This window comes from Tetrao urogallus, assembly GCF_951394365.1.
Source record: "Tetrao urogallus genome assembly, chromosome: 25".
Taxonomy (NCBI): Eukaryota; Metazoa; Chordata; class Aves; order Galliformes; family Phasianidae; genus Tetrao; species Tetrao urogallus.
In genome coordinates, this window is record NC_136838.1 from 5,050,208 (window position 1) to 5,076,669 (window position 26,462).

Genomic DNA, 26,462 nt, shown 5'->3' on the forward strand with positions numbered 1-26,462 from the left:
ATCCTGTAAAAACCACCAGAAAAAAAAAAGAAAAAAAAAAGAATTGCAAAAGACGAGAGATACTCAGCCAGCCTGTCACTCAAATCATGTGTGTTTTTAAGTGGAAAAGTAACAATGATTGGGAAGGTAATGGATTTCCTCCAGACCAATTCCAAGCCTTGGTCTCATTCTTTATTTATCTACCTATTTACTTATTCATTTTTATTTACCATGAAGGAAATCAGGACGGAGGTGGGCGCACGGGGAAGTATCTCTTCCTCTGGAGGGACGGAGGTCAGAAACCCAAACCCCCGCCGCGTCTCACCGTGCGGTGATTTTGGAATTGGAACGGGAGAGGAAGGGCGGCTGCCGCGCAGCCTGGGGCAGGGATGCACCACCTTTTGGGAGGGGAGGACAGGTGTAATCTAAGCTTCACTAATAATGTAGAGGCTGCACATTATTTTGGCACCCTTTCCCCTGCCCCTCCTCATTTTGGAGCAAGACGGAATGACTCCTGTCTCACCAAAATGGCCAATAATGTCCGCCTTCTCACCTCATTTGGAGCAGCAGCTTGCTGAGTGTCAAAATGTTTAATACCATTTGGTTTTGTTTGGTGCTTTCAACCACTCACTTCACTTTCTGTTCTTTCCTTTTTTCAGTTAATTTCTCCTTTAAGATATAAAGTGTGTTTATCTTTTGGTTGCTTTTTAACGTGAATCGGGGTTTGAAGCGGTGGGATCTGGTGTAGATGTTCTCCTTTCCCCACCTCACTCCTCCTCCAACATTTTTCTCCTTGAGCTGATCTGGAAAGGGCTTAACAAGTGGAACCAGTGGGTGTCCCTCAGGTTTCTCTCACTAGCAGCGTCCTGGGAACGCATTGTAAGGATGGTTTCTGGTGTTGCAAAAGTCAGCCCTGGATCTCCCAGTGTCTCTTCCGACCAGGTCTGTAAACCTGTCCTTTCCAAAACATCTCCCACCTGGGGACCCCAGCAATTTTTAATGGAATGGTGGGGGGGAACCTGAGTGATGTTGATTGGTACCTTTTTGTGGGAAAGAGTAATGCACCAAAAATGCCACTCACAGAACACAACCCGAGTTAACCTCTCTGTATCGATGAGCAGCAACAAAACCAATTGGCTTTAAAGGCTGTGAAAAGCAGTGGATCTGTTCAGTTTCTACTGAAATCTAACCAGGACTTGGGGGGCACGTTTGCCTGTGTGAAATACCCAGCAGCGTAAAACAAACTCAAAACAAACTGGAGTTAAGAAATCTTTCAGTGCCTCATAAATTGCTTCCCTGCACTGTTTGAATTGCATCACAAGTGTCCAGCTCCAGTTGTGATGTCTGGTTCTATCAGCAGTGAGCTGTATCCTTGTTTAAAAAAAGCACCTGAGAGTTTTTTGGCTGTTGAAAATGTCTGTTTGTCAGTGCCTGCTTGTGTGTGTCTGTCAGGAGATGCTGCACATGCACATGGAGCATGCACGGGCGTCTGCATGTTGGCTTTGTAAAATAGGTTGGACAAAGCTGTCATGGAAACCAAACATCCCTGAGACTCAGGGCTGAGGGGCTTCTTGGGAGCAGCAGGAGTTGTAGGCCTTGGTCTGGCTGCACCCTCAGCATCTGATGGGAGAGACGAAAAGCACGTGGTGGTGGTGACTTCTGCCATCCTTGCACTGGCACTTGGGATATTTTTATCTGCACAGTAGCAGAGACTGCCTTCAGAAATGCTGTTGTCTCCAGGTTAGAAGTCTGCTTTGTGCCCCTGTAAGGCAGTGAATGAGTACTAGTAGAAAAACAGGCTGAAGTTCTGGAAGAGCAAAGGGCTGCCCTGCTTCGGAAATGGGATGTTCCTGTCTGAGACATACAGAGGGAGCCCAGCCCTAGAAAGGAAGGGCGATGAGATGTGTGATAAATTGGTGGAGTGTGAGAGAAGTGGTCTATAAAGTGGAGCCTTGAGTGCCCCATCACTACTTCTCCATTCCAGAGAGGGCAGCTCTTCCTCTTAGCTTTCCAGTCCTTCGAGTTTGTTGGATGACAAAGCAGAAAGATTCATTTTTCTGCATTTTATGATGGAAAATAAATCACTTTTTCAGCTGCTATGCATGAAACCCAGCTGGAGCCAGAGCTGAAATTGCTCTCGATTGAGTCTCTCACTGCTCTTCAAGCTTTCTTCCCATCACCACTCTCCTCCTAAGCTCTGACCCAAACGCTGACCCAGAGATTCTCAGCTTGAGAAGTCTTATGTCAGCAGTCACATCAGAGTGGTATGGCAATTAAATCAAACAGTAAACATGGTTCCTGGTGTCCAGAGACAAGCCCTACAAGTATTTCCTGTTAGAGTAAATGCTGTTGTCACAGCCCTGAGCCCTGGCAGGGATGCACCTAGGGACTCGCTGAGATCTCCAGCCTCAGCTAGCGCTGGAGTTGTTTTCACATCCCAGGCTGATGTGTGGATGTTTGTACAGTTGTGCACACGCAGGAGTGTGTAGATTTTTTGGAACCAGGGAATGCTACTGCCTCTTTTGCTCTTGCATTCGTCTGCCAATAACCCTAATCCAAATTCTGCCTTTTCACAGAACGTGCGGTGTCTTCAGCTGGCACCAGATGTCCTAGCTGCTTCCCATTAGTTAAGTGTGACAAATGCTGTTAAAGCAGCCGAGCAGTGAGGCTGTCCCAAAGCCCACAGAGCTGACCTGAAGCCCTGGGTGCTGCGAGGGTGGTGAGAATCACTTCCCACATGGACGTGCAGAGGAGGTGGGCTCATGGCTGGGCTCCTGAGCTTGTGTTCTGTGAGTGGCTCTTCCTTTCCCTGCCAAAAACACACAGACAGCAGCGTGCCCCCTTTCAGACTCCGATTCTCAACACTCTGCCATACATCAAATGATGATTTTCAGTTATTAAATTCTGGTTTTTGTTTTGTTTTGTTTTGCTTTTTCTCCCCCCTTTCCTCTTTTAGTTTGGTTTTATTTCTTTGTGATTAGCCTCGGTTTGAATTAATTGTCTTGTTCTGTTTCCATGACAACTCGGTGTTTGCATCCCACCTGCCGTTGTTTGTTGCTGTTGATGCTGTTTGCTGGCTGGATCTTGTCCGGCGGATGTCTCCCCATTTCTCCTCACCTCTCCCCACCTGCCTCCCCTCTCCAGAAGGTTACATGTCAGCCCTTCCTCAGAAGAGCCATCCCCACCTAGATCTGTCTGCATGTTGACCCCACTTGTTTCTCTTTGAGTTCTCTCCATCTTGTCTCAGACTGTGACCGGTGTGGTCTTCACATGGCTCCATTTTCTGAAATGTGATACCTCCCGTAACAGACAGTGGAAGGAAGGATGGAGTAGGTAGCAGGGATGTACCCTCAGGTCAAAGGCTACAAATCTTCCACGTAGGTATGACAGGGGGGAGCAAGAAGCACATTGCCTGCTCTTGCGAGCCTGTCCTGGTGCCTGCGGTTGTGCAGCGCCATGGTGCTCTCCTTACACCTTTCTGTAAGCAGAAAGACTAATGCTAGTGGTAGTGCCAGGTGAGTTTTCAGTCCCTCTCTCTGCATTCGCATCCCTTCCCCAGCCGCACTGCAGGTGAAGGCATGCTGTCCATCCCCTTTGCAAATGCGTGCATGCAGGAATTCCCCTCTGACGTATCCAAGTTCCTAATGCCTGAAAGCTGGAAGTCTTCTCTTCCTCCCCTCTCTGGTGCTTGGGTAGCAGTAACTGCAGAAAAGAATCCAGTAGCATGATGGAGAGAGCACACCTTCTTATGAAGGCATCTCCTTGTCTTTTTGTGGGAGGACGTGGAGCCGTATTTGGCTTTCATTTAACAAAACTGCACTAAATGGAAAACCGCCGCTGTCCCTCCTGGCAGCACCCTTCCTGCCTGAAAGGGTTCCAGTGCTGAGTGGCAGCCGGGGGGAGTAGGCTGAGAAGTAGATACTGGAAAAGCCAAGGGCATCTGAACGCACTGGAACTCGGGAAGAGAGATTGCAGGCTTAGCTTTGAGTCCTCTGCATTGCTATTGCATGGATGCAGCTGTTTCTGACTTTAGAGAGGTTGCTCAGAGGAGCAGAACTTCATAGCAGTACTTTGCAGGCCCCAGCACTCCTCCTGCCCCTCGCTGCCCCTTCCCGAGGGCTGTTCATTGCATGGCTCTCTCCTGAGCTGGAAGCCTTCCTGCTCCTTTTCTCCCTGGGCTGCTGCCGCTTCTCGGGTTCTGGGCCCTTCTCCCTCTGCTTGTGGGATGGGGACTCTGTGCTCGGCTCCCTGCCAGGGCCCCTCTGACCCACCTCCATCACCACTTTGTCCTTTCTCCTGCTTCCCCCGAAGGAGCAGCACCGCCTCGGCTGCCCTTAGTTCAGAAAATGGAGCCAAGGAAACCATACCGTCCCCTGCGTCCATGTTCTTACCGTGTCAGGTCTGGAAGCTGCATCCACTTCTCTGCTAAGGAGATGCACAGAACATGTCACTGTTTTCTCAACGTTAAATTTTCATTACCTTGTTTTTCTTATTAATTCTATTCTATTTATTATTCCGCCAGGGCTGAGATGTGACAATGTGAGCCACCACATTGGGTCACATCAGCTAGAAAAGTATGCAGCATTAAAGTGGGTTTCCCCCTCCCCTCCCTCTTTCTCTCTTCTCTCCCTCCCCTCCTGTTCTCCTCCTTGTCTTCTTCTTCCTCTGTCGCTCTCTTCCTATCCTGTATCCACGTGGGCATTTGCTAGCGCCCATAAATTCGATTTCTCTGCATTTTCCTCTTTCTCTCTCTATCTCTTTCTCTCTTTTTTTCTCTGTCTCTTTTTTACCTATTTTGCATGATGTTTGTGACTCTGAGAGCTGCATCTATCAATGGAACCGTGTCAGATCTTAAAGAGGCTTTGTTAGGGTTTCTATACCCGAAAACCACAAAAATTTCATTAGAGTTTCTCATCTTTTCCACGCTCGTTCTCTCCCCAGGGGGACGGCTCTCACACTCAACCACCAGCTAAACGTTTTACCCATTTGGGGCTGTGCCACGTCTCTCTCGGTTGCATCCCATGGCTCTCTGCAAGACTTGGCCTTTCGAACCAGGCGAAATCTTGAGAAGTTCCCACCTCCGCGCCCGCCCTCCCCGCCACCACCCCTGGGCTGGGGACATCCTGGGGCCGTGGTGGCGGGGGAGCTCCTGCAATGGGGCCGAGCCGACCCCGCGGCAGGGGGAGCGGGGAGCTGGGGTCCCCAGCGGAGGAGATTTCCGCGTCTCGCCACGCCAGCTCTGTGCCTGTAAAGATGAGAAATTGCTAATAAATTTTTGTGTATTTATCTGTGCTGTGATGGGTCTAATCTTGATCAATGGAACCCTGTTGCTATGAAATACCGCTTTTATGTCTATATTCTATATATTGTTTGTGAAGTAAACATTTATTTGAAGTTTAATTTTATTGGTTTTTGGTTTTTGATTTCTAGTTTATTTGATTTCTGTTTTTTTTAAATGAAGGAAGAAAACGAATAGTGACAAACACCGTCTATATTTAAATTATCTTTTGCTCTTTTTTCTTTTTCTCCCTTTTCTTCTTTTTTTCTTTCTTCTTCTTTTTTTTTTTTTTCCTTTGTTTTGGTTTTGGTTTTGTTTCGTTTTGTTTTTTTTGTTACCTCTGTGCGTCTCGTCCGCAGTTCGGCGCGTGGCCCCTCGCTTCTCCATCCTCCCCGTCAGCCACGAAATCATGCCCGGGGGCAACGTCAACATCACCTGCGTGGCGGTGGGCTCACCCATGCCCTACGTCAAGTGGATGCAAGGAGCGGAGGACCTGACGCCCGAAGACGACATGCCCGTGGGCCGCAACGTCCTGGAGCTCACGGATGTCAAGGATTCCGCCAACTACACGTGTGTGGCCATGTCCAGTCTGGGAGTCATAGAAGCCGTTGCTCAGATCACGGTGAAATGTAAGGGAGTGTGAGCACGCCTGCGTGAGCGAGTGCGTGGGTCCCCCGACTGTGCATGTCTGCAGGAGCGCGAACACAATGAGTGAGCTGCTGCGTCCGTGTGTCCGTGTGCGAGGCACTGCTGGGTGCGTGGTCGTTCGGGGGTGTCTGAGCACGTGTGCACAGCCATCGTGGGCATGCGTCGTGTTCGTGCATGTGAGCACCAGTAGATCTGTGTTGTGCCTGTGAGCCTTCGCCAGAGCATGGGCGCCTGTGTCACCGTGGCACTGCGTTGGGATGTGAGAGGAGCTGCGCCTGCTCGCGTCTTTTCGTGCCTGCACGAGGTGAGCCCGTGACTGATCTGCTTGTAATGGATGTGGGACGTGATCGTGCATGAAAAAAAGGTGGTTGTGCATGAATGTGTGTGCATGTGAGTCAGAGCAAAGTGGCTGTATGGGCATGCAGGTGCCTGACTGCATGTATGTGAGTCCTTTTTGGTACAGGCCTGTATGTACATGTGTACGTGAGCATGATTAGGAAGATAAACTTGTGCATCACGAGTGCCACGTGCTGGGATCTGTGCATGCATCTTTGGGGATCCCACGCACCAATTCCCAGTGAATGGGACGCTGCTGGCTTGAAATCTTTCCTTGCTTTTGGACCACTGGGCTGTCTGTTACGAAGATAATTGGTTTAAAACCCTGCTTGCTTGTTCCTTTTTTGGGTATGGGGCTGGCAGGGCAGATTGCAAGGAGCCGTGGGTGGCTTGAAGCCTGCATGCCATCCCTTTCCAAGGTTAGAGATGCAGCCGAGGCCCTGAGGCTCTCTGACACGTATGCCCTCGAGCCTAGATCCAGCATCTTAGTGGCTGTTGTTGCCTCAGCAAGAGGTGACATAACCCCAGCTTCCAGCTAGCAATTCCCAGGAGGAGCACAGGTGCAATCTTCAATCTATTCTGTCCTCAGCAGGGGAGTATTTAAACCCAAGCGGGATGCCCCCGTGGTTGGGTGAGTGTAGAGCTCCTGTATGAGCTGGTGTTTGCTCTGAGTGATGGCATTGCCTGACAGGGATCTGGGGGTGGTGGGGTGGGAGAGGAATTGGAGAGGAGGGGGAGAGGAAGAGAAGTAACTTGGAGAATGGGAAGGCTAACAAGAAACCGTCCTGATTGTGTCAGTGCATCTGGCTAAGGAAGGGCTCACCGTAGAAGTGAGTAGGGACCAGTGAGTCTTGCCGTGACGCTCGTGCTATGAGCTCACGTGTTGGTTAAAGGATGCTTGTGGCTGGACTAAAGTGCTCCTTATTCTCCTGAGTATTTTCCTTCTCTTCCCTCTTATGCTGTTAATTTAAAAGGCCTTGCTTCTGCTTCTAGCTGTCCTCTATGGAATCGTGCCATGCTGGTACATTGTGCCCTTTGTTGTTTTATTTTGGTACCCCTTTTGTTCCCCTTACATTCCTGTGTGTAAGCATCTGCAATATTTGCCAGTCAGAAGACAACTGAGAAATTAAAGCTTTAGAACCTCAAGTTTAGAGAAGATATGATCGGAAGGGGTCTAAAGCATGCAGTGAGGAAAACACATCAAGCTTGCTGGTAAAGGTTTCCCGTATTTAGCATACAGTCTCCAGCATGTTAGTCTTTATTTGAGAGACGAGGTAGACAGACATTCACTAATTAAGACATTTGTGGATGGCAATTAAGTACTGCACATACTGATAGCTTTCTAGTTCTGGATATTGCAGTCCTCGCTGTCCCGCTACCAGCATGCTAGATGTGGAGAAATTCAGCAGTGCTAGAGCTGGGCAGCTAGTGCTGCTTCAGAGGATCTGATTGTGTGCTCTGGAGGAGCTCATGCAAAACCGCTTTTCCTTACTGCCCCGTGAGCTGAAGGATGTTCAGCTGAAGTCTGCACTAATGATTCCAGATGTTTAGCTGAGCACTTCTCTTCTGATGGAGCAGCTTAAGAAGAATAATAGAGTGTATAACTAGGTTCATAATATTTCAGCAGCACTTTGCTGAACTGACGCACTGTGATTGGTGCTGTGCCTCTGGCTCCTACAGCCCTAACCAGCCCAATTAGGCACCATTTCAGCATACTTTTTTGTGGGGTTTTTTTAATGTCTGTTCTTCCTGATTCTCAGCGCTGCCCAAGGCTCCTGGGACACCAGTGGTGACAGAGACGACAGCAACGAGCATTACCATCACCTGGGACTCTGGAAATCCAGACCCCGTGTCCTACTATGTCATTGAATACAAGTCTAAAAGCCAGGATGGACCATATCAGATCAAAGAGGACATCACCACCACGCGCTACAGCATTGGGGGGCTCAGCCCCAACTCTGAGTATGAGATCTGGGTCTCTGCAGTCAACAGCATTGGGCAGGGGCCTCCCAGTGAGTCAGTGGTCACTCGCACTGGGGAACAAGCTCCTGCCAGTGCCCCCCGTAATGTGCAGGGACGAATGCTGAGCAGCACCACTATGATTATCCAGTGGGAGGAACCAGTGGAGCCCAATGGGCAGATCCGTGGCTATCGTGTGTATTACACTATGGAGCCTGACCAACCTGTCAGCAACTGGCAGAAGCACAATGTGGATGACAGCCTCCTCACCACGGTGGGCAGCCTCCTTGAGGATGAAACCTACACGGTTCGGGTCCTGGCCTTCACCTCTGTGGGAGATGGGCCTCTTTCTGACCCCATCCAGGTTAAGACGCAGCAGGGAGGTGAGTACCTGCATAACTGACCTTGGAGGCACTGGGCTGCAGGAGGGCGAGGTGTTGGTTCATAGCATTATCCAGCTGTGACTGCTGTGTCACCAGAGCATCTTTTCATTTACTAATCCAGTTTGGTTAAAACAGGAGTAACTTTCTAGGAGGAGGTTTGGTCCAGCAACTGTAGCCCAAGGGGCTGGCAGTGATTTTTGTTCTGTCTTTGCTCGGAAAGGCTGTTGCTAAACTGGGAAGGGCAAGCAGTTATGCAGGGGAGAATCCATTTTTGCTGATCCATTCTCCAGAGTGAGATATCTTAAAGTTTCCACTTTATAAATGTCTTTAATACATGTGAAAACTCTTGCTGCCCAGGGAATAGTGAAGCTGAATTCGTTAAAGAAACCACCTTCTCAGAGCTGAATGGAGGTGGCATTTTACTGTTGACATGCTCTTCATACGCAGGCTTTGAAGAATTCTTCCAGTTTGCCAAGTTAACGTTCTTCCTCCTGTCTCTCATTTCGCCTCCTCTGCCCCTTCCCACCCCATGGCTGCCCTTCTCTGTGCCAGTTCCTGGGCAGCCGATGAACTTCCGAGCAGAAGCCAAGACAGAGACAAGCATCATGTTGTCATGGAGCCCACCTCGACAGGAGATCATAGTGAAGTATGAGCTCCTCTTTAAGGAAGGAGACCACGGCAGAGAGGTGAGTGTGGAGGAGCAGCACTACGGGTTGGGGCCCTGAGGAGCATCCTGGCCCTCCGTTCCTCGAGGTGGCTGAGAAAGGGGAGCAGGGCAGGTGTCTGGGCAGGGCTCGCCTCTGCTCTTTTTGTTTGTTTTTATTTTTTTCTTCCCCCCTCGCCCATCTCAGGTGCCGAGGAACTTCGAGCCAACGACCTCCTTCACCGTGGAAGGCCTGAAGCCCAACACTGAGTATGTCTTCCGACTGGCTGCCCGCTCGGCTCTGGGCCTGGGGGCCTTCACCCCGGAGGTCAGAGAGCGCACCTTGCAGTCTAGTAGGTGTCTCTCCTTTTCGCACCCTTCTCTGAGGGGAAGACAGTCAGGGAGCCAGAGATGGTGGGGTATGGAGCTGTGGGGAGGATGTTCGCAGTGCAGCGGCTTTCCACCCACCCGGGGTTCCCATGGCGGGCGGTGGGCATCTTCGGGACCCAGTACTTTCTCTCTGTAGACACAGAGGGCTGAGATGTGCTCGGCACACGGGGCTGGGGCACGCTCTGCGTGGCAGGCAGTGTGAAGTGAGTTAGCAGCGTCCATGCGATGGGTGGAGGGCAGTTTGATCTTGTGGATGGGCTCAGCTGGCCCTGGCGCTGAGCATGCTCAGGGAGGACAGCAGCCCACCATCGGGCAGCAGCTTGGCTGCCCACCTGACACGACCCAGCAGCCTCTGTCAGGAAGGCGGGCACAAGCAATGGAGCAGGGAGACGGTGGGGGACTCAGGAGGAAGAGGAGGAAGGAAGGTGATGAATCAAAAGTCCAATTTTTTTTACCAACTTTTGGGCAAGCAGTCTTCATGCTGTTCTCTGTGAGCGGCCTTGCAGATGCTGGGAGGAAGACCTGCTGTCCTAAGGAGCAGGGAATGAGCCTAGCTGAGCTCCAGCAGAGGGGAGAGAGGAGTCGTGCGGAGGCTGTGGGGGATATTAATGACATCAGGATAGAGCGTATGCAACCAAAATGTGCTGGTTTTAGTTTAATGGATTGTCTCCCTTCGCTGTTGCCCTGGGGACAATAACCCTGGATGGCAATATTTCAACCTGGGCTTTTCACAGATCTTTGCTTTTAAATGAGGTGTTTTTTCACTGCATGAGTGGCTGTGGCAGCTGTTCTTTGTGTTTTCTGTCTCCTCTCATTTCTACTAAATCACTCCGCTGCAGTTTGGAGTAGCCGGGAGCAGAACTAACTCAGAAATTACTCTGGTCACCAGTGTGAGGAGAGAGTGTCTGCTCCCATCCCTCAACCCTTAACAAGGGGAGCAGTGGGCTGCTGGTGGGCGCCTGCTCTGTCTCCCCATTGCAGTTGTCACTCCCCGCTGTCTCTCTCTTTCTTTTTCCCATCTCTCTCCTTCTCCTTCTCTCCCCCCAGGAGTGGGATGAAAGAGGAGTCTCTTTCTGCATAGACAGAATTCCTTACGGGGTTCTCTCAGTCCATTCAAACATATTTTGTTTTCTTGTTTCCTTCAGATGTTCTTCCCCTTTTTTCCCTTTTTTCTTTCTTTTTCTTTTTTTTTTTCCTTTTTTTTTTTTTTGTATTCTCTGCACATATCCAAAGAAAATCCTTTCCTGACTTGGCTGCAGATTCAGTGGTTCTGTTCTCAGAATGGTACTGCCAAATGGGCCATTGCTATGGGGTGGGGGAAAATGAACTGAAAGAACCTGGAAAATAATTGTCAACCTTACCCACACTCTGCTTCTGTTTTGCAAGGGGTTTCCCTCCTTGAGATCCATGGGGATGGGAAGAAAAGAGAGTCTTGGATTTGTGCTTTCTGCTGGAAGGAGGGCTGGGGGTGCCAATGTCAGCAGGGCTTAGTGACACTGAATATTTTTCCCTAAAGGGTGAAGGGAAGGGAGTCCGGGAAAGAGGAAGGCTTTGGGTCTTTTTCTAACGTGGCACCTACCCAGAGTGAGGCCTGGTTTATTTCTCTGTAGCTCAGCTTTCAGAGGGATAGTCTCATTAGTTTAACGCTCTTAAGAACATCAGCTGGGAGCTGTCAGTGTCCTGTAACACGATGAAACATTTTTTCCTGGCTGGCTGTTGGAGGAACAAGTCAATTCTCCCTGGTCCAGGCGACATCCTTCGGCTCACAGACCGTCTGGCTCAAGACAGGCTTTTGTGTCTTCCCTCTGCAGCTCCTTTTCTGTTCAGCTCCTCCTTGGCCCGCTCAATGGCTCTTCTCTCTCTTCTCTCTTCTGCTATCTGCCTGCCTGCCTGCATGCTCTCTCAGCCCAGTGAAACCAGCTCCCTGCTCTCTGTCTGCCTGTCTTTTGCTGGGAGGTTTCACACCACGATGGCATCTTGTCTCTGCAGCAGCAAAGCCTCCCTCATTCTCCTGCAGCCTGCCAGTGCTTTCAGTGCTCTTCCCCTCCTAGCTCAGCTGGCAAGCACGTGCCTGCATGCCGCAGCCCTCCCTGCATTGCACACCTTTCTGCACAACACCCTCCACCTCCCTGTCAGGGTGGCTCCTCCTGAGCATCATAACCAAAGTAAAATCCATTAAACTAAAGGTAAAGTATATTTTTCTTCTTGAAGTAGCTGGGTTTTAACTCTTCAAGTACCAGAGACATAGATTGTAAAAAAAAAAATGACAGAATTTCATGATTGGAGGAAGCAGTTTTGCCCTTTCTACCTAGCCATGACTGTCCAGGGCTCATACTCATAAATTTCAGTGTGCAAAGCACGTGTCATCAGATGGGTGGCAGGGTGGGTGCTGTGACGCTGCATGTGTAGGTGTAGAGGAACAAGGAGGATTTCTTACCCTCCGTTCCTTCCTAAGAAAGGATGTTTCCCCTACCCATTAGCTCTGCTCTCCTTCCCTTTCCCCTTCCTCCCAGTATGTGAAGTGAAAAAAGAAAAGCATACAAAGTCTGTGGTACCTAAAGGGTTAAAAAACATTGTATTGTATAAGGTCAGTAAGGGTCATTCTTGTGGCTTGGACAGTCAACTTTAAAGCATGTAAAAGATGCAGTGCAGGTGAGTACTGGCTGGTCTCAAGCGGATTCACAAATACAGTCCACCCTGTTGCCGCAGGCTCACACACATGTGTGGATCTGCACACACTGCCCCTCGTCCTGGAGCCCTGGGGAGGGCAGGGAAGGGTTCCCGAAGAGCTGTCTGTGTGGTAAAAACGAGCCAACAGACAGAGCTGATACCTGCCTGGGCTGCAGCTCCCTTCCAGTGAAGGGGTTTGTTGCAGAGGGGGACTCGCAGCCTCCAGTCTGAGCTGCAGTACTTTCCCTCCTGCGCACTGCTCCCACTTTACTAATTCTGTCCCCACGCATGCATGCATGTGTCCAGGGTCACACAGGTTGGTCTGGATTGTGAAGGAAACTCAGTGCCATGAACTCCCCTGATGCGTCTCCAGTATGGGCAGCCAGCACTTGGTGGCTGTTTTCATCCAGGTGCTGTAGTCAATGAGAGTGATGGGGAGGAGGTCCAGGTGAGATCTGGGCCTTCTCCCCCATCCCCCACCCACCACTCTGCCTTCTTCACCTGAAAAAGAGCAAACGACCCCAAAAGGAGGCCTCTCCCTTCTGGGCCTCCCAGTAGATCCCCATGCTGGAGCATAGAGGGTGAGTGAGCGAGCGTGGCCACGCGCAGCTGCTGCAGTGCAAACAGTGAACCCAAGTACCAGCTGGAGCTCCAGCTCTGCTTACTGGGACTTTCATAATGAGTTTCAGGATGGAAAGGGTAGGTCAGGTCAGACCCTCTCTGCAGTGGGTTTCTCAGCTGTGGTGGCTTTGTCTCGACTGCTAAGTAGGAAAGGTGGCTTTTAAAGCACCAGCCCCCAATGAGGAATAAAAAAGGAGCAAACAGCACTGGAAGATGATTGAGTCTTTCTCCTCCATACCCTTAAAAGGACCGCAGTTGTTTCTGTGGTGTGGGAAAGAGAAGTACAACTCCATTCTGGAGATGTTGGTGCTGCATCCATCAGAGCAGAGAGAGCTAAATGGGGAAGGAGAACCATCGGTGGGAATCTGCCACCCTGCTCTCTGCCTCCTGTACAGGTAGCTTACCAAAAGAGAACAGATTGGAGACCCAGATCGCTGGGATTCTGCTGGCAGGGGGAGTGTAACTCAGCCAGGCAGCCAGCAGTGGGGCTGGGCGGCATCTAAAAGCCAGTCATGAGCAGAAACCCACCAGGAGCTTGGTCTGACCTCGTAGCTCAGTTTCTCTTGTTCTCTCGTAAGAAAGTCTTATAAGTTAGCAGTTGAAGCATGGAAGGTAGGTAAACAGACTGGGAATGTTCTGGAAAGAGTCACTTTTGTACCAGTATTATTTTATTATTATGATTTCCTTTCTGATGTTTTTTTTGTTTGTTTGTATGTTTTAAATTATTGGCTTGATTTATGTTTTATTTTCAAGTTTGTTACTTTGAGTTTTGTTTATTTCACATGTTCTGTGTTGCTTTGCGTGGCTAGCCATTACCAGGGACTGCCACCCAAAATCTGCTGTGATTTCTAAAGGCAAGGGCTTCATTCACTCCACTTGAATGCTGCCAAAGAATAGTAATAAAGTATGAAAGTAGGAGAAGAGCACTCAAAACGTCCTACCGGCCAAGGTGCTCAGTGCTGCAGTGGAAGGAACTATCTCTACCATTTTACAAAGCTCTTATTTCTGTTTAGTGGAGGCAAAAGCATGCAGATTTCACAGCACAGAGTGAGAAAAGTGGGACCTGGTTTAGCCGAGTCCTTAAAGCAAGCTGGGCCTAAACATCTGCTGGTGACTCAGGGACAGGAGTGAGATGTTTGAAAAAAAAAAAAAATACTTTCTCAGTGGAAGAGCTTTCTGTTGATTGAAAAAGAGAAATGAGAAAGAACACAGCGTTTGTGTACCCCCCTGCTGCTCTCGTGTGATGCTCTGGGGCTCATAAGGACGCCCTCATTTCCAGCAGGATCTGCAGAGTATTAAAACCGATTTGTTGCAGATTGTCTGAGTGAGGTGAGAGTTGCAGATTTACCGTCATAACTGATCATTCTGCTTACCAGGGCTGATTGATTGCAATTAGTGATTGAAAGAAGTCTGGTCTGAGATAGCCCAGAGTGACCAGGTTAGCACCGGGGTACAGAAATACCAGACTTTCTCTGTCCAGTAGGCTCCAGGCCCATGGCAGCCCCGACAAAGCCGTCCTGCTTGCAGTCTGGTCTCTAAGGACATGGCTGTGGCAGCCTGGGCTTGCAGCGTCCCGCAGTGTGCTGGGCAGCTCAGCAAACGCTGCAGTGAGGGACTCTGCCCTCCAAAGCTGTCCTCCTGGGACCTTCCCAAATGTCCTGCAGTAATTTGGACAGTGAGTGAAATGAGAGCCAGGCATGCTGCTGCTTCTGAAAATCCTGCTGGTACCTAAATACCCGGACAGACTCCTTTGCAGGACTTTTTTCTAAGCTCTCCTGTCTGAGCACTTGCCCTCACCCAACACTGCAGGCTCTTTGCTTGGCACCTGACCGTCACCACTCTGTCTTTTCTCCTTCTTCAGTCTGTGCACAACTAATAACTTACATCTGGATGAACAGTCTCTTAAACATACACCTTCTGGCCAGAGATTTGCTTTTCTTAGTTACTTTTCACAGATCCCTGCAAGGAAATTTGAGGTCTCAGAGACCGCAAATTGGCAACAAGGGCTTCGATTGGCAGCCAGGGCAGGATTTGCCAGACTGCTGTAAGGCAGGAGCTGGAAGGAAGGCTCTTGTGCAGGGCGAGGCCCTGCAGGCTTGGTGGCAGACCTGAAGCAGCAGGACCCTCGTGGCCGGCCCGCTTCTGTTTCAGTGCTTTGCTTTATCGCATTTCAGTTTTGATGCCCCATTTCACTTCTGTTGGCTTTTTTTTTTCTCTTTTCATTAAAAAAAAAAAAAAAAAAAAAAAAAAAAAAGACAACAAGAAAAAGCTCTCTTCTTTTTTAATTTTGTCTTCCTGAACCAAATTTTTGTACGTTTTATTTTAGATTTTTTTGTTGTCATTTTCTTTTTTTTTTTCTTTTTTATCTTTCCCATCTTTTGTTTTTTTCCCCCTTCTTCCCTTTCCCTCCTGAATTTTCCCCCCTCGTAGAACCGTCTGCCCCCCCTCAAGACATAAAGTGCGTCAGCACCAGATCCACCGCCATTCTGGTAAGTTGGCGGCCGCCTCCGGCCGAAAGCCAAAATGGCGTCCTGGCCGGCTACAGCGTCTACTATCGAGCGCTGGACTCTGAGGACACGGAGCTTAAGGAGGTGAATGATATCCCCCCAACCACCAGTCAGATCCTGCTGGAGTCCCTGGAGAAGTGGACAGAGTATCGCATCACTGTCGTGGCTCATACGGAGGTGGGGCCGGGCCCGGAAAGCTCGCCGGTTATCGTCCGGACAGATGAAGACGGTAATTGCGCTTCTCTGGTTCTGTCCCGGCTTTCCCACGCGTCGAATCCCTTCTTGTGGCTGATGCGAGAGCAGGGCCTGCGTGGGCCCCGCGCTGCTCCCACCCCGAGGGCTGGAGGAGCGGAGTGCTGTCCCCCTTTGGGGGGGCTGTCCCCCTTTGCCCCTCTGGGAAGCGGGGCTGTGGGCCCCCACCGTCCGTGCCGTGTGCTCCAAGCGAGCAGTAAGAAACTGACGCCAGAGAAAAGGAGGAGACTTTAAATACTGAGACTTCCCCACGCATTCCCTGTTACCTGCACCTCAGGCTTTCTGGCAGTGGTAAAAAGGAAGGATCTCTTCATTAAATTTGCAGAAAACTGTTAATGATGGGCAGTTTACATTCCAGTTCAGTGGTCCACTGTGGAGACTTCTGACACAAACACAAATGGTGACAAGATTTGAGCTTCCCTGTTATTTATACAGTGAAATAAAACCGGGAAAAATGTGAATGTGTGCATGGAGGGAGAGCAGAAAACTCTGACAGTGAGGTAAACCCATCAGTAATAAAACCCAGTAAATCGCAGTAGTCAGATCTAAACTCCTCAGGTTTTCTTTCTCCATCCCAAAGAAAAAGGACTGGAAAAGATCAAGTAAAGTTTGTCCCCAGTGTTGCTCCTGTTTCCTTTACCATCTGCCCACATCCAAATGGATGGATGTGTTACTTAGAAATTGTGGGCTTTTTGCATATCAAGCTCTTAGACACTGCTCTTTTTTAGTTTTATCTTTTCCAAAAATTGACCCTATGTTCCATCTATGACATCTTTTGTTTCCTGACCCGAGACAACGCAGCTTCTGTCACCACTGACCTGCCTGCCCTGCCTGGGAGGACTGGGAACTCCAAGGGCAAGTCTCCCTCCACAGCCTCTTCACCCTAACATCCCTTGTCACATGGCCAGAGCTTTTCTGGCTCCTTGGATTATTAGCTTTGCCCTCAGAATTTGACCTGGAGCTATATGGCTGAGCAAACTGAGGGAAAAGGAGGAACAGCTGGGCTGAGATGGCGCAGATTAGATCCCCCAGAGTGCTTCCCCATCTCACTGAGTAAAGGCCAAATGCAGGCAGTGGAGTAGCCAGGTTGATGTTAGATCTCCCCCTTCTTTCAGGGCTGTACATGGAGCACGCCGTAATGGAAGTTACGGGCTCCAGGCAGAAATCCTCGAGTGACTCTTGTTCCTTCCGTCCCTTCCTCGCAGTGCCCAGCGCGCCGCCTCGGAAAGTGGAGGTGGAGGTCCTGAACTCCACTGCAATCCAGGTGTTCTGGCGCTCTCCAGTCCAGAACCGCCAGCATGGCCAGATTCGCGGCTACCAGGTCCACTATGTGCGCATGGAGAATGGAGAGGCCCGGGGGCTGCCCCAGATCAAGGATATCATGCTGGCTGATGCCCAGGTAAAGGCTCGCATCCTGCTCCAACCTCTTTTTCTCTTGTGGAAGCTCTGAGGGGATGGGTGCCACCTTGTCTCATTCCAAGCAGGGTATTACTGAAGAAACGTCTCTGTGACAAAGGTAGATGTTATCTTCCTGCAATTCATTTGCGGTCCCAGAAAACAGCTATTGTGGAAGAGCATGAGCTGCTCTCCCAGCATTGAACTAAATATCGTCCATCCTCCTGTGTCTGCAAAGTCTCTTAAGATAGACAAAGGCCACGGTGGAATCTACTAATTTCTCCCACTCTTCTTTCTTCACGCTGGCCTGGTAACTTCTGACCTTGTGTGGCTGCTTGCTCAGGGATTTCTTCCTCACGCTGTGTCTCTGTCTTTCCCTTCTTTCCCCTCTTGTATTCTCATATGCAAAACCTCTCTTGTTCTCTGCTCAGTGGGAAACAGATGACACTGCCGAATATGTAAGTAAAAACAAAACGATCCTCCTATCCTGGTTCTGTCCCTCCCCTTTTCCCACTTCCTGTTGTGGTGTTTTTCTTTTTTTTGTTTGTTTGGTTTTTTTCTTTGTTTTTGCAGTGCCAGTGTGCCTGTTTTAAAGCCTGTTGTTGGTGTTCCCGTGCATTGTGCCCGCCCCGTTTGCTCTGCTCTGCAACCCTGTGTGATTGTGTAGTTTGTCAGCACGCGGTGGTACTGCAGGGTTTTCCCTTCAGCTCTGAAGGAAAGACAAGTCTGCTGCTCCTCCACAGGGAAGCAGGTGGGACACAGGCTGGGAGGACCTTGAACATACACTAAAGATGAGCTGCTGTGCCACCACCCAGCCTTGCGTCTGAAAAACAAAGTTAGATTGAAAAGCATTGGATATTCAAAGCTCTATAACTTCCAAGTTATCAGCAAATGCTTTGTGCCCTGGAAAGGCCAAAATTCATAGAATACTTGTTTACACAAAGCCCTGAATTGCTGTTGGCTCTTTTGCCTTTCAAGTAGACCATAAAGTCATATGGGCTGTTTGGCATTTGCTGCTTCTGCTAAAATGCTAAATGGTTTTCAGTGATCTTTACTGCTACAAAGCAGCAGGAAAAAGCATTTCCTTGCAGGAGTGGGGTCCCAGGATAATACACTGCTACAGTGAATATATGTGTATCTCCCAGAGATTGCTGGGCACCCTACAAAAGCAAGGCGCTCATTACACATGGAGAGGGTGTGTTGCTTGCCTAAAATGTTAATAGAACTCAGTGATGTGTGTGAAGGCAGGACGGGTTTTTTGACTCCCAGAAGGCAGACCTGTCTCCCTGGCTAATGGCTTCCAAACTTGATTGAAGTCCTGCTATTTTGAAGTGCTGCTTTTCCACCTCGTGCTCAGCTGTGAGGGCAACACAGATATTTTCAGCACCAGAAATTTTCCGAGTGCTGCCCTATAATTTCATTTTTAAAGCACTGAGGTACAGTAGGGGTGAGGGAGAAGAAGGTCACAAAACATGCACAGAATTCACATCTCCCTTCTTCTCAGAGCCATCGAGAAAACCCTGCTGCAGTGCCCCCATCCTGTTTGGTTTAGCATGGATGTTCTGTTACAGCACAGCCCTTAGAGGAGCTGAGTGCTTAATGGGGAAGGGCTGTTCTTGAGGCCCATCTTCCAACAAAAGCTTTTGGGAATCAGGTGTGGTGAGGCTGATAGTGGAGGGAGGAAGGAGGGCATTGGGGATTTGGTAGAGTTCTTAACCTGCAAGCAAAAAACGTCGTCTTGCACTTTGTGTTAAAGCAATCCTTTTAATATTATGAAGGCATTATAAGAATATCTCTGAGCAGAGAAGGGAGGGGATGAAGGATAAAAACACATAATCTCCTTGAAACCACTGAAACCTCCTCTGAGACAGCATAGCGAAGAGGAATGCTTTGAAGAGCACAACAGTGTTTTGATGGCTGAAGCAGTTTGTGTTGAGATACTGGTTGTGGGAGAGGTAGATCTGGAAGGGAACAGATTGAATCAGGGCCTGCAGAAACATGCTGTGTTTACAGAGGGGCTGTTTGCAGCTGGGATGTGCATGCTGCTCACCAGAGGAACGTGGCCCTCATCCTCCTGCAGTTCCTACATCTGCCTAGGTTAACCCTAAGTGCCTGGTGGTTTCAGATTCAGGGAATGTTTCTGCATGTTAGAAAAGACCCGAGATTCCCACAAGCAGGAGAGATCTACCTGTGTGTATGTACATAAATATTTATACCATTTTCCTTTGGAATCCTGCAAACAGGAGATGGTCATTGCTGGGCTCCAGCCTGAGACTGCATATTCCATTACCGTAGCCGCCTACACCATGAAGGGAGATGGTGCTCGCAGCAAACCAAAAGTGGTCACCACTAAGGGTGCAGGTAAGACTTTTTTTTGATCCATTGCAGTGCCCCAGTTTCACAATGTCCTGGAGCAAGGAAATTTCTTTCATCTCACTCTGCTCACAACAAATGTCATGCTGCCCCTGGAGAAAAAATTGTTTCTAGTAAGAAAATCCTTCATTCCTCAGAGGTAGTCCTCAGTAAATGGAAGCATTTTCTCTTCAGTGCTGCAGGAAGTTCCCACATCCAGAAATACAACAGTGGACAAATTCTTTGCTTGTAATCTTGTGCACTGTAAATTTCAGTGCACCAGAATTAAGAGGATCTTTGCCTGAACTGACCTGTGTGGTGATACTGGAGAGACCCTGCAGCTTTGATGGTGGGCACACACACATACCGTGGGGAACAGGAGACCCAGAGGCCTGCTGTCACGGTGCTTACTTGCAAAGAGCTGAAAAGCAGCAGAGAGATGGTGAAGGCTTATACTGCCCAGCTTTCTCTTCTTTTAGCATCGTGCCTGAACATACCTGCCCTCGTTGCCTGTGACTAGTGATCAGTAGGGAGGAAAATAATGACAGTATTGACCTTTTCTTGCAAACAGTTCTGCAACCTGGGCTCGCTCTGCACGTACCACCCAGATTCATTCCTCCCTTTGCCCTATACTTCATGGCAAAGTCTGTCAGCTTCAGTGCAGAGGATGCAATGTAAAGCTATGACAGTAGGGCCTGAAAGGAGTGACAAAGGTCACCAGAGTACTCCTTGTTCCTCCACATGGTTGTGCTGCAGGCAGAAAGCAGAGGCATGCGTTCCACCTGTCCTCTCAGCATCTGCCTTCCTGTGGTTGGTGCTCTCCCAGACAGAGCTCTGCTATGCAGCATGGGGAAGGTTTTGTGTAATGGAGTAAGACTGTTATGCCTGACCTGGTTGTTGGACTGTGGTTACCTTCTGTCACCCCATCTTGCCCTTGCTCGGGCTGTCAGGTAATGGCTTTCTGCCCTTGTCATTTCTTTTCGTTGTCTAGTCTCATCCCTGGCTGCCTGTTCATTTTCTTCTTAGTTGTGGGGCAGTTATTTTCACCCTGCTTCCAGCAGCTTCATAACTGACATCATCTCTTATTTCTGGAAGAGCTCTGCTTTTGCAGTGGTCAAAGGCCTTTGGTCAGTGCAGCATAATTAACCCAGAGACTTCTGCTGAGGCTCTGGGGGCAGCACAGACCTCAGCAGAGGGCACAGGACAGAAGGGGCTCAGGAGCCTGAAATGTGCAAAACTGGAGCAGCAGCTGCCCTCTATGCTGTTTTTTTCTCGGTCCCAAGCTGATCCCATGCTATATTTCCGTCTTCAGACAAAATGAGAATTCAGCCTTTCTCTCCCTTCTTGCCTCTCCTGCATAGCTAAGAGATGGAGAACAAGGTTGGTTTCCAGGACATGGGAGGAAATAATAGGGTACATTTGGATGCCAGCATCCAGACTGTTGTCCTCATGCTCTGTAGTATCAGTGTTCTGCCAGAAGCTTTTTCCTTCTCTTGTCTTCTTCCCCCTCCAGTTTTGCTCGTGTGTCTTCTCACTCTCTGGTTCTCTTCTCTCTTGTCTTTCATCCTGGGCTCTCTGCCTTCTTCATTTTTCTCTCTGGAGCCTTTTTTCTCCCTCCCTTCCTCTCCTGTCACTCTCTTGTCAACCTCTCCCATGTCTCCCCATTAGGGTTTGTAGTGCAGGTGATCAGTTGCAGAGGGATGTTTTCTCCAGCACAGCAGCTATTACCCAAAACTCAATTTCCCCCAACTTGAAATAGCTATTAAAAAAAAAAACTTCCAAGTGATTCTGTAACATTCTTATCTTCTTTGCAGCATTGAGTCAGTATACCTTCTGAGAAGAGAGATCTTTTTTATCATTCAGGGCTAGGGGCTGAATTTAAATACAGTATTACATCCAATTTTCTCCTTTACTGTCCAAACCAATTGCAAAATAAAACACTTCCCCCTGCTTTCTTCTCACCTTTCTCCAAAACAATGTTTGTTGTTCAAATGTAATATTTTCAAGCTCAGCTGATTGTAGCAACATTTGTGATAAAAACAGAAGCATAAAAGTAACGGCAGCGTTTTCTCTGTAATGTGTTTCTTCGGTATTTCCAACAGAGGATCTCCCGACGCTGCTCCCAGGCACCTGATGGCAGTTCAAAGTGAACGAAGCATTGGTTTCAGAGGCAGCGCCTCATCCCTCTGTTCACATGTCAGTTGTACACTCAACAGAGTGGTTTCTCTGGAATGACTGCCAGCATCTCTGCCACATGCAGCATCCTTCCCTGCCAGCTCCCTCCTGCTCGCTTTGTTAGCTGCACTGCAGCTTTCCACCCTGCCAACTCTCAGTCAGACACGTGCTGCCAGAGTGGGCCGGGGTCACTCCTATATTCCATTCTCTCTCTCCTTCCTGCTCAATCAGAAGAAACACCAAGGCATAGAGAAAGAAATTAGCTCTAATAGTGGAGTGAATGTAAATGATGTGTGAGCTGCTGGAATTAATGCTCTGATCTCTCCAGCTTCAGAAACCTCTGGGCCTACACATGTCATTTAACTGTGGTGATGGGCTTGCTCTGCTGTCGGGCTGAGCCAGGGCTCATTAGTCAGAGGCACTGCTGAGTTTCTGCAGTAGTCCCCAAACGTGGAGAAACTAACTGACAGGGTGAGGAGGGAGCTAGCTGAAAAACACCAACGCTCAGATGTCTTTTCCCTTCACCCAGAGGAGAGAAATTGCAGCATCTCTTCCTGCCCTGCACCTTGCACAGATTTTGGGCTCATATTTCGACTCTCTGTGTGCCTCTCTGTACCCAACTGGTTTGATCAGATGCCTGCCAGACTTTCTTCAGCTGGCCTCGTGCCTGCTGCTCAGGACCTCAGGCTGCCCAGACTTTCCTTCCCCATCCTTCATTACTTCACCTGCAGCTGCTCTGGCCTTCCCAGCCTGAGCCAATCTGTTCCAGTCTCTTTCTGCATGAGTTGTGTTGCTTAATAGAGGGAGAGAGAGAAAGAGAGAGAGAACAGGAGTTTAAGGGATTCCTGCACTCATTTGTCCCTGTGCTGTGATGCAATCTGCTCGGGTGATGAGGACAAGAGGACTCCTGAGTTTGTTCTTCCCAGCTATGGTAAAGTGGTCCAGTGATAAGAGGGCAGCAGGGCTCACCTTTCCTTCCCAAGGACAAGGAACAAAAATCCAGAAATGTGTAAGAACATCACAGCAGCAGCGCATCTCCTCTCCTAAACTTGCTGGAGACCATTCACCTGTAAAGTGGGTGGGTAGCAGCAGCCTGGGGTAGTGAGGTGCACAAGGTCAAGGTGAGAACTTGCCACCAATTTGAGGAACCTGTGCTGCAGCTCAAGAGTCTCTGCATCACCTCACCAGCCACCCTGTCCCACACATGGCTTAAGCTGTTTCTATTCTCTCCCAGTCCCAGGCAAGCCCATCCTGTCTGTGCACCAGACAGAGGAGAATACTCTTCTGGTGAAATGGGAGCCTCCATTGGATGCAGAAGGCCAGGTGATGGGCTACCGGCTCCAGTTTGGCCGCAAGGATGTCGACCCGCTGGCTACTTTGGAGTTCTCTGCCCTGGAGGATAAGTACACCGCTCCCAGCATCCACAAAGGCGCCACATACGTTTTCAAGCTGGCCGTGAAAAGCCGGGCTGGCTTCGGGGAGGAAGCTGTGCAGGAACTCACCACCCCTGAAGATATCCCCAAAGGTTACCCCCAAATCCTCGAGGCGAGCAACATCACTTCCATGTCGGTCCAGTTTGGCTGGCTCCCCCCCGTGCTGGCCGAGAGGAATGGAGCCATCATCAAATACACCGTGGCCTACCGGGAAGCCGGTTCTCCCGGCAACCCACTGGAAAAAGACCTGCCCCCCTCCCCAGAGAACTCGTACACCCTCAACGGCCTCAAACCCAACACTGCCTATGATGTTAAAATCCGTGCTCACACCAGTAAAGGCCCCGGGCCGTACAGCCCGACCGTCCAGTATCGAACATTCCAGCTGGATCAAGGTAGGACTTACCGGTTTCTCCTCCCTCTCTCTCCTTGTAACCGGGGCTGGTGCCAGGAGGCAGAGAGCTGGAGAGGTAAAGCTAGGCTCAGCCAGGCTCGCGAGTAAATGCAGAGCACTCTGGTTTCACGCTCTGTCCCTCAGCTCCTCTCTGCCTTGTGCCAGGTAAGTCTCTTTTACCACTTTTTTCTGAGTTAAGTCCGGACACCCTTCTTTCACTGGCACCTGAAGTATGGGGCCAGTCGCTATACAGGTGGGAAGAGCATTTTCTTCAGCTTTTGCAAGCAGCCGAAAGAAAACAGAAAAATCAGAAAACCTCAAATGTTACCTGGGATGGGTTTCCTCACCTGAGCATGCTCAGAAAGCCAGCACCTTGTTCCTGCAGCAGCCACCTGGTCCCATTGTGTGCCCTGAGCACGGACAGGGTGAGGGGCAGGGCCACGCATCCTCCCTCACCCTCTCCGGGATTAGGCATGAGGTCAGGGAACATTAGGTAGTGAACCTTGGCAAAACTCAAGCAAAGTGTGAAGGAGGGAGCAAGCCGTTCCATTTCTGCTGCAGCAGCCAGAACCTGACTGGCAGACTCTTTTGCCAGTGTCTGACATTGTCTTCCTTCTGTTTCTTGCTCTTCCTTTCCTCTGCTGCCTTTTCTTCTTTGTCCCCTTCTTCCTCACTTTTCTCTCAGCAGTTTTACCCAAAAACTTCAAGGTGAAGATGGTGACGAAGACGTCTGTCCTTTTGAGCTGGGAGTTTCCTGAGAATTACAACTCTCCCACTCCATACAAGGCAAGTAAAAAGCAAGAGTCAGAACTGTGTTCCTTCTCAATTTCCTGCAGTCTTGTCTGTTCATTTGAAGAACAGATCATAAGAGCCAGAAATTCTGGATCTGGTTCTCAGATATGAGCAAATAATGGTTAATCTCCAGATCAAGCAGGTGTGCTGATAATCAGCCTGTGGGGTTGCACTCTTACCTCTGTTACAAAACCTTTGTCTCTAGGCATGTTACCACACTCTTCCCATTTTCAGAGAAGTTCTCTTCGCAGAGAAGTTATAAGGCCTTGTGCTCTGTCTGCCTTGTGCCTGGGGACACTACAGCCCTTGAGACAGACAGCTTCCCACTCAATGGCTGCTGTACCTGTGTTTGCACAGGTTGCTCTGGTTGGAACAGGGCACAGTCAAGCGGCCCATGTTCTCTGCAAACCAAAGGAAAGGAGTCTGGTTGTCTAGGCAGTATCAGCCTTGCTCATGGTACATCTTTGCTGCCTCTTCTCCCTGTGCAGATCCAGTACAATGGGCTGAATGTTGATGTGGATGGCCGCACCACCAAGAAACTCATCACCAACCTGAAGCCCCATACATTCTACAACTTCGTTCTCATGAACCGCGGCAACAGCATGGGTGGCCTGCAGCAGAATGTGGCTGCCTGGACCGCTGCTAACATGTTATCTAGGAAGCCAGAGGTGACCCACAAACCTGATGCTGATGGCAACGTGGTGGTGATTCTCCCTGATGTGAAGAGCTCTGTGGCTGTCCAGTAGGTTTCTGGTAAACTGCGGACTTGGTGTATTCAGTTCATGTCGCAGGGAGTCCATAGCACAAACCCACAAGGACTGCAACAGAGGGTGTGTTCCCTGTGTGTTCAAATGTTGCCTTAGTCTTGTCTCATGGAGACACTTCCCAGGGCTAATGCAAAGGGAGGCATGTTATGTGGGGCTGTCGCTGAATCCAGAAACAGCAATAACAAGTTTGATAAATTAAAGATAAGAGGTTTACTGGGTTGAGCCACCAGGAGTGGGCAAACCTGGCTTTCCTCTGTCAGTGTGTGCACTCTCCTGTCACTCCCAGAGTGAGATTCAGGCCTATTTCTTGTGATTATTCCTGACTCTTAGAGCTTACTACATTGTGGTGGTGCCTCTGAGGAAGTCCCGTGGAGGACAGTTCCTGAACCCCTTGGGCAGCCCTGAAGAGATGGACCTGGAGGAGGTGAGTGTGGCAGAGACTGCAGCCAGCCGTAAGGGAAAGAGTACAGAGTGTAACGGATGTTACAGTGACTGGAGATCCTTGGAAGAGTGGGTTTGGGGTGTGTGACCTGTGTTCCCAGTAGCTAAAATGAGACGAGTTGGAGTGCCATGGTTTGGCGCTCCCCCCTTCCCGTTTCCTGAAGGTGCTGAAGGCATCAGTACTCACAGTGTTCTTTGCTTCCTGCAGCTGGTTCAGGACATTGCCAGGCTCCGACGCCGAAGCCTGCGTCACTCCCGTCAGCTGGACTTCCCCAAGCCCTACATTGCTGCCCGTTTTCGTTCCCTCCCCAACCACTTTGTCCTGGGCGATATGAAACACTACGACAACTTTGAGAACAGAGCCCTGGAGCCGGGGCAGAGATACGTCATCTTCATCCTGGCAGTGCTCCAGGAACCTGAGGCAGTAAGTGCTGCCTTGCCCTCTTTAGATGCTTGTGGCCATGCTGTCCCCATTATCAACCAGAGACAGCAGCAGCTCTTGTGAGCTGCCAGCTCCCCCCCTGGCATTCTCTGTAACTCAATTCCACCAGATGTTAGAGCTTTAGGGTTTTTTTCTTAGTGAAAGCCTTCCAGTCCAGCTGTGGACTATTGGAGCTGTTTGTGCTTGTGTCTGCACCCAGCAAATGTGCTGTTCCTTGGAGACAGGCTGACGATACAAGCATCTTGTGTGCTGCATCTGCATTTTGTCAGTCTGCTTAGGCAGGACTTGCTACACTAGGGGCTCCAGATACGAGGTCAGAGTGGAGGGTACTGAACTATCAGCAGTACACTTCGGTTCAGGGATCCCTGGGCCAAACCGCTTTACAAAACATAATTTCTTTTCACGATTGCCCCTGTATTCCTTAGAGCAGTGACCCCAGATGTCCTGCTTTGAGACCAGCATGCCACATGTCCTGGTTATTGCTAAGCTCCCCACCAAACAGAGAGGGGAGCATTTTTTTAATGGAAAACTAGATCTGCTCTCTTCATCACTTCATCACCGCAGCCGATTTCAGTGGTGTTGTGTTTGGCTTTACGAAAGTAACTGTT

The 26,462-nt window shown here is 49.6% G+C and overlaps 1 protein-coding gene across 8 annotated transcripts in view; it reads left to right on the forward strand.

Moving 5' to 3' along the window:
- The window catches only part of PTPRS (protein tyrosine phosphatase receptor type S), a gene marked incomplete at both ends in the record, with an annotated part of 86,057 nt that overhangs the window by 37,835 nt on the left and 21,760 nt on the right, over positions 1 to 26,462 (forward strand). For 3 of the 8 annotated variants that reach the window (XM_079546706.1, XM_079546707.1, XM_079546709.1), the window contains 13 exons: positions 5,617 to 5,886; positions 8,002 to 8,583; positions 9,136 to 9,269; positions 9,435 to 9,579; positions 15,338 to 15,643; positions 16,872 to 17,065; positions 17,493 to 17,519; positions 19,305 to 19,422; positions 22,823 to 23,413; positions 24,101 to 24,198; positions 24,693 to 24,946; positions 25,302 to 25,395; positions 25,621 to 25,836. In XM_079546706.1, the coding sequence (XP_079402832.1) occupies positions 5,617 to 5,886; positions 8,002 to 8,583; positions 9,136 to 9,269; positions 9,435 to 9,579; positions 15,338 to 15,643; positions 16,872 to 17,065; positions 17,493 to 17,519; positions 19,305 to 19,422; positions 22,823 to 23,413; positions 24,101 to 24,198; positions 24,693 to 24,946; positions 25,302 to 25,395; positions 25,621 to 25,836 (3,029 nt within the window). The remainder of the gene's footprint in view (positions 1 to 5,616; positions 5,887 to 8,001; positions 8,584 to 9,135; positions 9,270 to 9,434; positions 9,580 to 15,337; positions 15,644 to 16,871; positions 17,066 to 17,492; positions 17,520 to 19,304; positions 19,423 to 22,822; positions 23,414 to 24,100; positions 24,199 to 24,692; positions 24,947 to 25,301; positions 25,396 to 25,620; positions 25,837 to 26,462) is intronic. The other 5 variants (XM_079546708.1, XM_079546710.1, XM_079546711.1 and 2 more) reach the window with 2 other exon arrangements.